This window comes from Rana temporaria, chromosome 1 (assembly GCF_905171775.1).
Source record: "Rana temporaria chromosome 1, aRanTem1.1, whole genome shotgun sequence".
Classification (NCBI taxonomy): Eukaryota; Metazoa; Chordata; class Amphibia; order Anura; family Ranidae; genus Rana; species Rana temporaria.
In genome coordinates this window covers 335,637,604-335,650,498 of record NC_053489.1, presented here as the reverse complement: position 1 = coordinate 335,650,498, position 12,895 = coordinate 335,637,604, and the positions used below count along the sequence as shown (strand labels likewise).

At 43.3% G+C, this 12,895-nt stretch overlaps 1 protein-coding gene across 1 annotated transcript in view; it reads left to right on the top strand.

Moving 5' to 3' along the window:
- The window catches only part of CORO2A (coronin 2A), a 145,359-nt gene that overhangs the window by 74,880 nt on the left and 57,584 nt on the right, over positions 1-12,895 (top strand). Inside the window, 1 exon segment of the mRNA XM_040361132.1 lies at positions 12,101-12,217. Within this exon segment, the coding sequence (XP_040217066.1) occupies positions 12,101-12,217 (117 nt within the window).

Below are 12,895 nucleotides of genomic sequence, written 5' to 3'. Positions count from 1 at the left end.
CATACTTTAGACAGCAATACACTTGCTGACTAAAGTTAAGGCACCAAAAAAAAGTGTAACTTTGCGACGGGAAACTAGACTAGCGACGTAGCGAACGCGAAAAACCGTTGTGGATCCGCCGTAACTCCTAATTTGCATACCTGACGCTGGTTTACGACGCGAACTCCCCCCAGCGGCGGCCGCGGTACTGCATCCTAAGATCCGACAGTGTAAAACAATTACACCTGTCGGATCTTAGGGATATCTATGCGTAACTGATTCTATGAATCAGTCGCATAGATGGAAACATTGATACGACGGCGTATCAGGAGAAACGCCGTCGTATATCATTTGTGAATCTGGCCCATAGCACCTAATGTGTATTCTGGCTGATCTATCCTTCCTTCAATCTGCATCTATCACTTCTGACAATTTTCTAACACCAGGCAATCTATGGTGATGTCTCTGCCCTCCTCTATAGCATACAGCAGGTGGATGACAGCCTTGCACGTGTTTACCAGTGAGACAGGGTAAAGGGGGTGTGTTCATTCCCTCCACTCAGACATCAGATTGCACTCAGCTATGTGCTGTGCAGTGTGTGATGTCAGATTACCACACCCTGCCTCCTGGAAGCTCAGAAACATTATTTGCTCTGTGTACTTTGAAAGGCCTTGGAGGAGAGAGTGCTGCAGGTAAATGGGTACAGCTTATTTGTTTCATCACTGTGCATCACTTGAGGCTAGTCACTTCAGTCGGCTTATGTAAGGGTTTATTATCACTTTAACTATTTGTAACCCAGCAAAATAAAAAAAAAAATCTTCCCTCCGTTCTCGAACAATGGATTCTCTTTCCAACCCAATTTAACTATTCCCACTTTTATTTGCCTTAGATCAGTGATAGAACTTATCCAGGAGCTGCAGTCTATGCTAGTTAACATATGTGCTTTTAAGCTTTTGATGTACTGATTTCATTAACTGTAAAAGACAGAGGAAGCTAAAACCAAAAATAACACTTCCGTAGTTGTATGGCTTTCATTTGAAAGGTGCCCACCAATCTGATAAATGTGTTTAAAACGACACAGCTGCATGTTTTTAGAAAACATTTTTTATGACAGATGCATTTTGATTGCATAGTCTAAAACTCATCTGTTATAAATGTTAACTATGACTTTATACCATTGCTACTGCAATTATCTGGGATGTATACTGTACTGTTCAATGTATTTTTGTCTCTCAGTGACAATAAATCAAAGTCCAATAATAAGGAACTGAAATCCTATTTTCTACAGTGGGTTCTTTGGTCATTATCATTCCTCTTTGCAGTATGCTAAAATAGCACAAGCTGAACTATGCAATGGCTGGACTCTGTACCAAGCAATACTAACATTGAGGGCTAAACCTATTCAGGAGAATATGTTCTGAGCACAGGAATTCTGCATTCATTTCTCTAAATGCAAGTACTGCTTAGTACATTGCCCAGCCACTGTGCTTTAGCAGCAATATTCCATATTTACATGGGGGAAAAAAACATGAAAATCTCTTTAGTTTTTCTAGCCAGCAGCTCTATGCCTTTTACCACATATTTACCAGAATAACCTTAACTGCTTTTCTGAAGAAACCTGAAGTTCACTTTAACCACTTGCCCACTGGGCACTTGAACCCCCTTCCTAACCAGACCAATTTTCAGCTTTCAGCACTCTCACATTTAGAATGACAATTACTCATGTACAATTACTCACTGTAGCCATATGAACATTTTTGTCTCCCCCCCCCACACAAATAGAGCTTTCTTTTGCTGGTATTTTGTCACCTCCTGTTTTTTTTTTTTTTTTTTCTGCTCCTATAAATAAAAAAATACAGATTTTTTTTTTAAAAATATGCATTTTTGTTCGTGTTTGTTATAAAATGTAGGACATTTTAGTAATTTTACCTTCATAAATCTTTGGTAAACATAACCCAAATCCGTGTAAATGATTTTTATTTTTTTTTGTGAAAGTTATTGAGTCTACAAGCTATGGTGCCAAGCACTGAACATTGATCACACCTGATGTACTGATGGCCTATCTCATTTCTTGAGACTCTAACAAGCCAGGAAAGTTCAAATACCCCCCAAATGATGCCTTTTTAGAAGTACAGTCCAAGGTATTTAGTAAGAGGCATGGCGAGTTTTTTTTGAAGGTGTAATTTTGCAATATGAAGAATTTTTATTTTTTTACAAAATTGTCATATCAATGGGTTATTTCTAGAGGTCGACCGATATGGGTTTTTCTCTGGCCGATACCGATGCCGATATTTAGAATTTGGGGCGGCCGATGGCCGATATATGATGCTGATTTTTGCGGCCGATTTTTGCGGCCGATATTTTAGGCCGATTTTTATTTTTTGGCAGGTGGCGCTAATTGGCACTGGCAGGTTGCACTGGATGGAACCAATTGGCAATAGCAGATGGCACTGGCAGGTGGCACTGGTTGGCACGTGGCACTAAGGTGACACTGGCAGGTGGAACTAATTGGCACTGGCAGGTGGCACTAATTGGCACTGGCAGGTGGCACTAATTGGCATGTGGCACTGGATGGCATTGGCAGGTGAAACTGGTTGGTACTGGCAGGTGGCACTAATTGGCAATAGTTAGCACTGGCAGATGGCACTGGTTGGCACTGGCAGATGGCACTAATTGGCAGGTAAAACTGGATGGCAATAGTTAGCACTGGCAGGTGGCACTGGATGGCCTTGGCAGGTGGCACTGGATGGCACTAGTTGGCACTGGCAGGTGGCACTGGATGGCCTTGGCAGGTGGCACTGGATGGCACTAGTTGGCGCTGGCAGGTGGCACTGGATGGCACTAGTTGGCACTGGCAGCTGGCACTGGATGGCACTAGTTGGCACTGGCAGCTGGCACTAGATGGCACTGGATGGCATTGGCAGGTGGCACTGGATGGCATTGGCAGGTGGCACTGGATGGCATTGGCACTGCCAGGTGGCACTAGATGGCATTGGCAGGTGGCACTGGATGGTATTGGCAGGTGGCACTGGATGGCGTTGCCACTGGCAGGTGGCATTGGCAGGTGGCACTAGTTGGCATTGGCAGGTGGCACTAGTTGGCATGGCATTGGCAGGTGGCACTGGATGGCATTGGCAGGTGGCACTGGATGGCACTGGCTGGTTGGCATTAGCAGATGGCACTGGCAGGTTTCACAGCACATAATGTAGCTGATAATGTGTGAAACTCTCTCTATACAGTTTCACATGGTGCTGCAGAGAGAGGAGCTCAGATTCATTGTGATGTTGAAGGTGGGCGGGACCCGGCTGTCCAATACCAGCCAATGGGATGAGATCATTGGCTGGATAGCTGTCCCGCCCCCCCCCCGGGTCCCGCCCACCTTCAATATCACGATGAATCTGAGCTCCTCTCTCTTTGCAGCACCATGTGAAACTGTATGGAGAGAGAGTTTCACACATTATCAGCTACATTATGTGCTGTGAAACTGTGAGAGCAGAGAGAGAGGAGCTCAGATTCATCGTGATGTTGGAGGTGAGTGGGACCCGGGGTGGGCAGCTATCAGCCAATGATATCATCCCATTGGCTGGTGTTGGACAGCTGAGTCCCGCCCACCCTGACATCAGTCCGACAGCTCCATTCTCTATCTCCTTAGTGTTTTACACACACGGCACTGCTCTGCAGACAGTGTGGAGAAGGGAGGGGGAACCCCATGTTCCTCCTTCCTTCTCCACACTCTGCTGATGCAGATCTGCTAAATATCGGCCACATTTGGATAATAATCGGCCGATGCCGATTTCTCCAAAATGACTGAATATCGGCCCGATATATCGGCCGGCTGATATATCGGTCGACCTCTAGTTATTTCTCTCGCATAGCATAAGCATACCACAAACTACACCACAAAACACATTCTGCTAGTCCTCTCAAGTATGGAAATACCACATGTGAGACATTTTTTACACAGCCTGGCCACATACAGAGGCCCAACATGCAAGGAGCACTGCCAGGCGTTCTAGGGCATAAATTGCACACATAAATTCTTGACTTACACTTTTGAAGCTCCTGTTGCACCAGGACAATGGAAACACCCCAAAAAATTACCCCATTTTGGAAACTAAACACCCCAACGTATAATATGAGGCATTATGAGTCTTTTGAACATTTCAAGTTTTTGGAAAATGTGGAAAGAAAATGAAAGCATTTTTTTTTACACAAAGTTGTCCATTTACTGTATAAGATATTTCCAACACATAGCATGTACATAGCAAAAATTACACCCCAAAATATATTCTGCTGCTCCTCCTGAGTATGGCGTTACCACATGTGTGAGACTTTTCCACAGCCTGGCCACATACAGTGGCCCAACATGCAGAGAGTTCTAAGGGCATACTTTTCAAATCTAATTTGACTACCTATTACACTTTTGTAAGGCACTGATAGGCACACTAGTGGCACGGATGAGTACTGATGTGGCACAGATGAGTACTGATGTGGCATGGGTGATGTAACGGTCACCACCGTTTATGATATTCCCATTCCACCAACCACGACAGCTTATCCGACAGACATCAGACACAACCTGATCCATTCCATTCCCCAGAATAATGAGACCGACAAGCTCTGTTACTGGTTTCAAAATGTATGAACACTTTTAATGGTTCCTTAGCTTTCTTATATACAGTACAAATATGTTACAGTAATCAAAGGAACAAAGACACACTCCACCCACACATCACACAATGGGGCTTCAATCGCATTCTTTTAGATAATGACATTCAGGTGAGTTAATTATCCCCCAGACATCCTCCGACAAGTTCCCCTCACCTGTTACACAAAACACATTCCTTTACTAAACATAATTGACATGCTAATTCCCTACCCCTGAAAGGAGAAATCTGACCTTTCAGACTTAATTAGTACAGTGGACACAAACAGTATTAGCATCACACAATGGAATGTCTAAGAGCAGACGCAATTAACACCTCAAAAGCATGTGTCCCCCCATTGAATGAAAACGCTCCATTTGGAGTCAGACTTTAACAACTTGTAATATTCCAAGATATCCTGCAAAACATGAATTATCAGTAATGTCCCATCTCATGTAGTTTATAATTAATATTTCTCAGTCACCCTATGCCCAAAAGGGGCACAGGATGACCCTAGACCCAAGAGTCATTAGTGACGCTGGCACAGGAGTACCCCCCATCCTTCAAAGGTCTCTGGATGTCACGGGCCATTCTGTTACAGGTGAGAACTAATGTGGCATGGATGTGGCACGGATGAGCACTAATGTGGCGTGGATGAGGCACGAATGAGCACTGATGTGACATGGATGAGCACTGATGTGTACTGATGCGACACGGAGGAGCACTGCTATGGCATTGATGTGGCACAGATGAGCACTGATGTGCCGTGGAGGAGGCACGGATGATCACTGATGTGGTACAGATGATCACTGATGTGGCACACATGAGCATGAATGAGCCATGGATGGGGATGGATGAGCCGTGGATGAGTTATGAATGTGGATGGATGAGCCATGGATGGAGCATGGATGATGGATGAGCCATAGATGGAGCATGCATGGAGGATGGATGGATAAGCCATGGATGGAGCACGCATGAAGCATTGATGGAAGCATGAGCCATGAATTAAGCACGCATGGAGCATGGATGGATGGAGGATGCATAAGCCATGGATGGAGCATGGATGGATGAGCCATGGCTGGGCACAGATCAGCGCTGTGGGCACTTCATATCTAGCTCACAGCGCTTCTGCACTCGGCTCCCCCTTCTCATACGATATACCAGTCCAGGCTCTGAAAATATCTTACATTAAAGTGGAGTTCCACCCATAAATATAACATTACATCAGTAATTTAAAAAAAAAATGTCATTAGTCCTTTACGAATTTTTTTTTTTTTTTAGATGCCTTCAAAGTGTTGTTGCTAGGTAGAATAGTTAATCTTCCAACTTCCTGCACCTAGGTGCTTAATGCTTCCTAACCTACACAGCACAGACTCCTGGGAATGTAGTGGGTGTAACTTTCCAGGAGTCTGTGCATTCCCCAGTCTCAAAGAATCATGTGACTTGGACAGCACAGGTCCTGAAACCTAATCTGACACTGCTTGTGCAGCACTGAGCATGTGCTAGATCTGCAAGGCTGAAATCCAGGAAGTCATACAGTCTGGCTTCATGATGCCTACACTTAAGATGGCCCCAGTCAATTTATATTTTATAAAGTGTCTAAATGCTGTAACAACCTAACAAAACGGACCTTAGTTTACAGACTAACTTTACTACAATACATTAAGCTTGTGTATTACAGGGGTATTTATATTTAAAAAGTGAAATTGTGGCCGGAACTCCGCTTTAAGGTCAGTATCCACCCAAATGCCTAGACCAGCAGCTTGCTCAGACTCTCAGCCGCTTCCATCTCCACTCTCTCCACAGCTCAGTGCTCCAGTGAGCGCTGGAGGGGCAGAGCAAAGAGCCAGTGACTGAAAGTCACCAGCTCCCTACAGGCTGAAGACTGAGAACTGAGTGATCAGCTGTATTTAATTGCTCAGTTCCTGATCTTAGAGGCGGTGAGGGAAAGCTGCAGCTGAGATCGGTGCTGCAGCCATCAAGGTGAGTATGACTGCTTTTTTATATCTATTTTTAAGCTATTCTTCTCTTTTAAACACACAGTAGATATTCTCATATTGACATATTGTCAGTGATCATAGCTCCTTCACTGGGTCTCTTTTTTTTTTGCCCGTTTTTCTGTCGGGAAAACTGCGATAAGGCATACACATGGCCGGGATTCCCGGCCAAAGGCTCTCATGGCAGTTTTCCTGCCAAAACTTGTCGTATGTACGAGGCTTTTGGGACCGACTCTGACATTATCCTACCAATCTGCCATTTTTAAACACAATTTTGCCATGTCAGAACACAATAGCACAGCAGGGGAGATCGCTGTACTAACATTAGATTATTAGAACAGCAGACCTCACCTGAGCTGTCAGTTTTTTTAATCAACTCTGGGTTGAACGAAAAGAAAACTAGTGGTATGTATGAAGCTTTAGGGAGTGAGGAGGGCTTGCTTGGTTATCCCTAAGCAGATCTCTCAGGAGTTGTGATGGCAGGTTGGCAAAAAAATGTGTAAGTAATTTGTGCACAAGGGAAAAAGCAACAGCTGAGATCATAGAATAGGATCCTGTTCTATAATCTCTGTTGTCTGTGTTGATGAAACCCCAGTAATGGGGGACCATTTGGATCCCTAAAACACGTTGGGTTTTTATGCTACAAAAGTCTGAATTAAATAAAATCAGGACTTTATGTTCTGCTTTTGCAACTTCCCTCCTTGCACACCAAGTTACATTTGCCAAGCAAGGACAGGCTCAATTACAGTCTGTAATACCTTTTTTAAACTAGTGTCTCTTAATAATAATAATTGTCTAAATCTGCAGTATAAGTAGAAAAAGAAGTGTGGTATTGGCAGCTGGATGGCAATTTTGGTTAAAAATGTTTTCATTTTAGAAAAACTAGCTGATGTATCCTCCTTTTTCTTTCGAAGCATGTTAGATTTCTGCATGCTCTGTTATGAAAGAGCATAACTCTGATTCATTGGCCTTGAATGCACATCAAAATCATTGCAGGCATAACGATGGTGTCGACATGCTGCGCCCTTGATGCCTTTGTTTTACAAATCTGCAAGCTTCATATATTTCCTTGTAAACAGGAAGGCTTTATTACTCAATTACTGCATCTCTCAATGTGAAAATCATTACTACTTGCCCTCCTCTTTACCCCCTTCATGACCAGGCCGTTTTTTGCTATTCGGCACTGCGCTTCTTTAACTGGCAATTGTGTGTTCATGCAACACTGTACTCAAATTAAATTTTATATATATATTATTTTTTTTCACACAAATAGCTTTCTTTTGGTGGTATTTGATTGCCAATGTTTTTTTTTCTTTTATTATTATTGTATAAATTAAACACAGAACATTTTGGGGAAAAAAAACTATTTTTTACATTCTGCTATAAAGCAATCCAATAAAAAAATGGATTCTGCTACATGTCTTTGGTAAAAATAAAATAAAAATCTATACAGTATATTTGGTTTAAACGCTGGTAAACAAAGCTAATTAACGCCCCCTAGTAACTTTCTAAACCACCACTGCGCACAGGATAAACTTGATTACCTACAGCTGCTACTTAAATAGAAATGTGTATATAGTGAATTACTAGTGAAAAACATGGTAGCGCTCTGTTTCATAAAACAGTACTAGTAAAGTGATTATATTAAAATAACATATACACATACAAATTAGCACATAAAAATGAATAAGTGAAAGTGAATTTATAGTGCATGTGAATGATCCATAAACATATAAAGAAAGTTGAAAAGAAAATAAATTCATATAAAGGTGTCCATAAATCGCACCAATCTTCAAGTGATTAAGCAGTGATTGATTAATGAATAGTATCTTTCTTGAAGAAATCTTGATACAAACTTTCCACCACACCTTATGTGCTTTGAATCCACTCGCAAAGGAAAAAAACTCACCAAATCAATATGTCTCACATTCACATGTTTGGCACAATAGCTTGATAACCCACCTGGGTTGATGGACAATTCCAACGGTGATCACAAATCAATCAAATCCACATGAAAAAATAAATAAAATGCTTCCAATGATGAAGTATGTAAAACCAATTTATTAAAAAGTACTCGCAAATCCTCACTCATTGTACTCGCATATTATAAAATTCACACAAACACTTCAATCAAAAAAGTTCTCTAATGAAGGAGACTTGCAGTAAGAGGTTAAGTTATTGCGGTCACGGCGGACACAGAACACCCAGCAGATCTCACCCTCCACTTGCTCGCTCACTTCCCCAGCCGGAACAGCTACCTCCCTCGGCGGTGATAATACGTATAGGGATCACAAAATTTTGCCATGTAGGCCCCGCCCAGACATGTTTCGTCGGTATAGACTTTCTCAATGGGATCCCTTACTAGTACTGTTTTATGAAACAGCGCTACAATTTTTTGTACTAAAAATTCACTATAAGTATATTTGGTTTGCAGAAAGTTATAGCATCTACAATCTATGGCAGGGTTCAGCAACCTTTTTCCACTTAAGGGCTGGATTCAATGTATGTGAATGCATGGAGGCCCATATTCACCTGCTAAAAAATGAAAATAATAATAATCCTAACATGGTGACAACAGTAAAAGTTTACCTCACTTTAAGGTGTGTCACTAATACAAAGCCAGTTCACCCTGAGGAAGCATGTGGCTGGGGATTTAGATCTTACTGCCCCGTCCCCCATCCTGGCACCCAAGGGTGGCTGATGCCAACCAGCATGGTCTGGAGATGGGGTCCCTGTCCCCCCATAGTGTCCTCTGTCTCCCACCCCCCATAGTGTCCTCTGTCTCCCACCCCCCATAGTGTTTTCTGTCTCCCACCCCCATAGTGTTTTCTGTCTCCCACCCCCCCATAGTGTTTTCTGTCTCCCACCCCCCCATAGTGTTTTCTGTCTCCCACCCCCCATAGTGTTTTCTGTCTCCCACCCCCCCCATAGTGTTTTCTGTCTCCCCCCCCCCCCCATAGTGTCCTCTGTCTCCCACCCCCCCCATAGTGGCCTCTGTCTCCCACCCCCCCCATAGTGTCCTCTGTCTCCCCCCCCCCCCCATAGTGTCCTCTGTCTCCCACCCCCCCCCATAGTGTCCTCTGTCTCCCCCCCCCCCATAGTGTCCTCTGTCTCCCACCCCCCCCATAGTGTCCTCTGTCTCCCACCCCCCCCATAGTGTCCTCTGCCCCCCTCCACCCTGCGCACACTGTATAGGTAGAACGCTCCTACCTACACAGGTGTACAGCGAGCAGAGCAGAGATCGATATCACAGGGCTGAATGGGGGTGGGAACTGCTGGCTAACTTTTCACATTAACAGGCTGGTGATTGGTTGCTTGGATTGCCGGCAACCAATCACCTGCTGTGTAATGTAAAAAGTTAACTCCATCGGTTCCCGCCCCCCTTCCCAGCCCTGTGATACCGCTGCTCTCCGCTGTCCTCTTCATTGAAAAAATGTCTGCGGGCCGGGAGCCTGTGAATTAATCAGACACTGACGAGCCAGACATCTAGCAGTGTCAGCTGGGTGTGGCCCATGGGCTGCGGGTTCCCGACCCTGATCTATGGTGTGTGTGTGTGTATATATACTAGAATTTTTTTTTTATACTAGTAATGGCAGCAATCAGTGACTTATAGCAGCCAATCTGACACTAGCTGATGCTGGCTGAGGGGTACACTAATTGACCTCAATAGTGACACTAATACAGTGAACAGTGCTAATACGATCACTATACAAATGACACTGGCTGAGAAGGGGTTAACATCTAGGGGCAATCAAGAGGTTATTTGTGTGCCTTGCAGTTTGTAATATGTGCTGCTTTTACAAAGTATCTTGTTTTTGTTTTTTACTGCTTAGCTGTGCTGCGTATTGACAATCACAAAGCTCTGTTCCGTGAAACACTGAGCCGATCAGCCGGTCCCGATGGCCAATCATTGGCTTAGACCTGCTCATCGGCTTGTGCTGTAACGAATCGCAGCACAGCAGGGCTGGCGGGCATGCGGATCACGTATGCACTGTCGCCCTAAACCTAAGTTAGGTGGTTGGCAAGCGGGTAAAGTGTATGTATGTATGTTTGTTTTGTTTTTTTCTTTTGGATTTGTTTTTTGCTGTATGTGTACCATTGGGAAAATTACTTTTCACTGTCTGTCCCAGAGACCCAGCAGAAAGTTGAAGTAAATTTTCCAATGTGAAAGGAATTCCCACCTTATACAGTTGTCCCCAGAACAGGTGTCCCCATTGGAAGATTTACTTTGATCATTTGTTCTGGGGGGAAAACTCTAACATTTTAGATGTCTCCCTTCCTTTCTCTGTGACAGTGGTAACCAATAAAAATAGAAGATTCAATTTCTCCAATGTTAACATAGCAGTAAAACAGACTAAGGGCCTAACGCAGCCTTCAGTGGAACTCGAGGGTTCTTTGAGCAATGAACAATTTTTCTCTCTCAGATAATTTATTACGAACAATGGGGCGTATCCACAGAGCGAGTACGCCGGCGTATCTACTGATACGCCGGCGTACTTTCAAATTACCCGCGTCGTATCTTGGTTTGAATCCTCAAACCAAGATACGACGGCATCTGGGTTGGATCCGACAGGTATCCGTCCTCGTACGCCTTCGGATCTAAGATGCAATACTTTGGCGTCCGCTGGGTGGCGTTCACGTCGTTTTCCGCGTCGGGTATGCAAATTGGCTATTTCCTTCGATCCACGAACGTACGAGTGGCCGGCGCATTTTTTTACGGCGTCTCTAGTTGGCTTTTTCCGGCGTATAGTTAAAGCTGGTATTTCGTTGCGTATAGTTAGACCTGCCATGTTAAGTATGGCCGTCGTTCCCGTGTTTATTTTGAATTTTTTTTTTTTTGCGTAAGTCGTTCGTGAATCGGGATGGACGTAATTCATGTCTAAGTTAAAAAAAATTACGTCGTTGCGACGTCATTTAGCGCAATGCACGGCGGGAAATTTAGAAACGGGGCATGCGCAGTTCATTCGGCTCGGGGACGCGCTTCATTTAAATGAAACACGCCCCATAATCGCCGATTTGAATTACCGTTACGCCGCCAGAGATAGACTACGCCGCCGTAACTTTCAGTGCGCAATCTTTCAGGATTCGAACCAAACCCGGAAAAGTTACGGCGGCGTAGCGTATCTCTGATACGCTGCGCGGGTGCAGATCTGTGGATCTGCCCCAATGCTCTCCTCTCAGGAGATTCTTCCCAGTGACCATCACACATGTACCGTTGGCTGTAGATTTAGTAATTGTAAGAAATATTATTATATTTATATTATTATATATATATTATTATTATATTTATTTTAAGGATTTCAGTGTATTAAAAAGGTTGAGAAAGACTGGTCTAACCTCTCCCCCACGCTGTAAACTTATTTTTTTTTGTCTGGAGTTGCACTTTACACCAAGACTTATAAAGGGCACTGTATAGTCTATAAACAACTAATATAAAAATGTGACATGAGCTAACTCTGAATAATATTTTGATTGCAGTCAGGAAAACTTGATTCTCATTATCCCAAAGTTTGTGGTCACAGAGGGAATGTGCTGGACATCAAGTGGAACCCTTTTGATGACTACGTAATTGCTTCCTGCTCCGAGGATTCATCTGTAAGTGAATAAGACAATATGCCCGGTTGTTTAAAATTATTGTTAAAATAATTATAGTAGGCTAAAATTCATGCATACAGTTTTTATTTTAAACCACATGTAAATCATGAATATGCAAAGCCTCAAAAGCAGTTTGATTTTTCATGAAATTTTCTTTTTGTGATTCCATATTAAAGTTAATTGCTAAAGAAAAACACTTCAGTGTATATGAAAGAGTAAAGTGACATTACAGACCGTATTCACAGCCACTTAAGCTCTGAAGGTGACATACACTCACTTGCCACTTTATTAGGTACACCTTGCTAGTACCGGGTTGGTCTCTTTTTGCCTTCAGAACTGCCTTAATTCTTCATGGCATAGATTCAACAAGGTGTTTTAAAAACATTCTTCAGAGATTTTGGTCCATATTGATATAACCTCACGCAGTTGCTGCAGATTTGTTGGCTGCACATCTGTAATGCACATCTTCCTCCACATCCCAAAGGTGCTCTATTGGATTGAGATCTGGTTACTCTGGAGGCCTTTGGAGTACAGTGACCTCGTTGTCATGTTCTAGAAACCAGTGGGGAGATGATTTGATCTTTGTGACATGGTTCATTATCCTGCTAGAAGGACCCATCAGAAGGTGGGTACAATGTAGTTATAAAGGGATGGACATGGTCAGCAACAATACTCAGG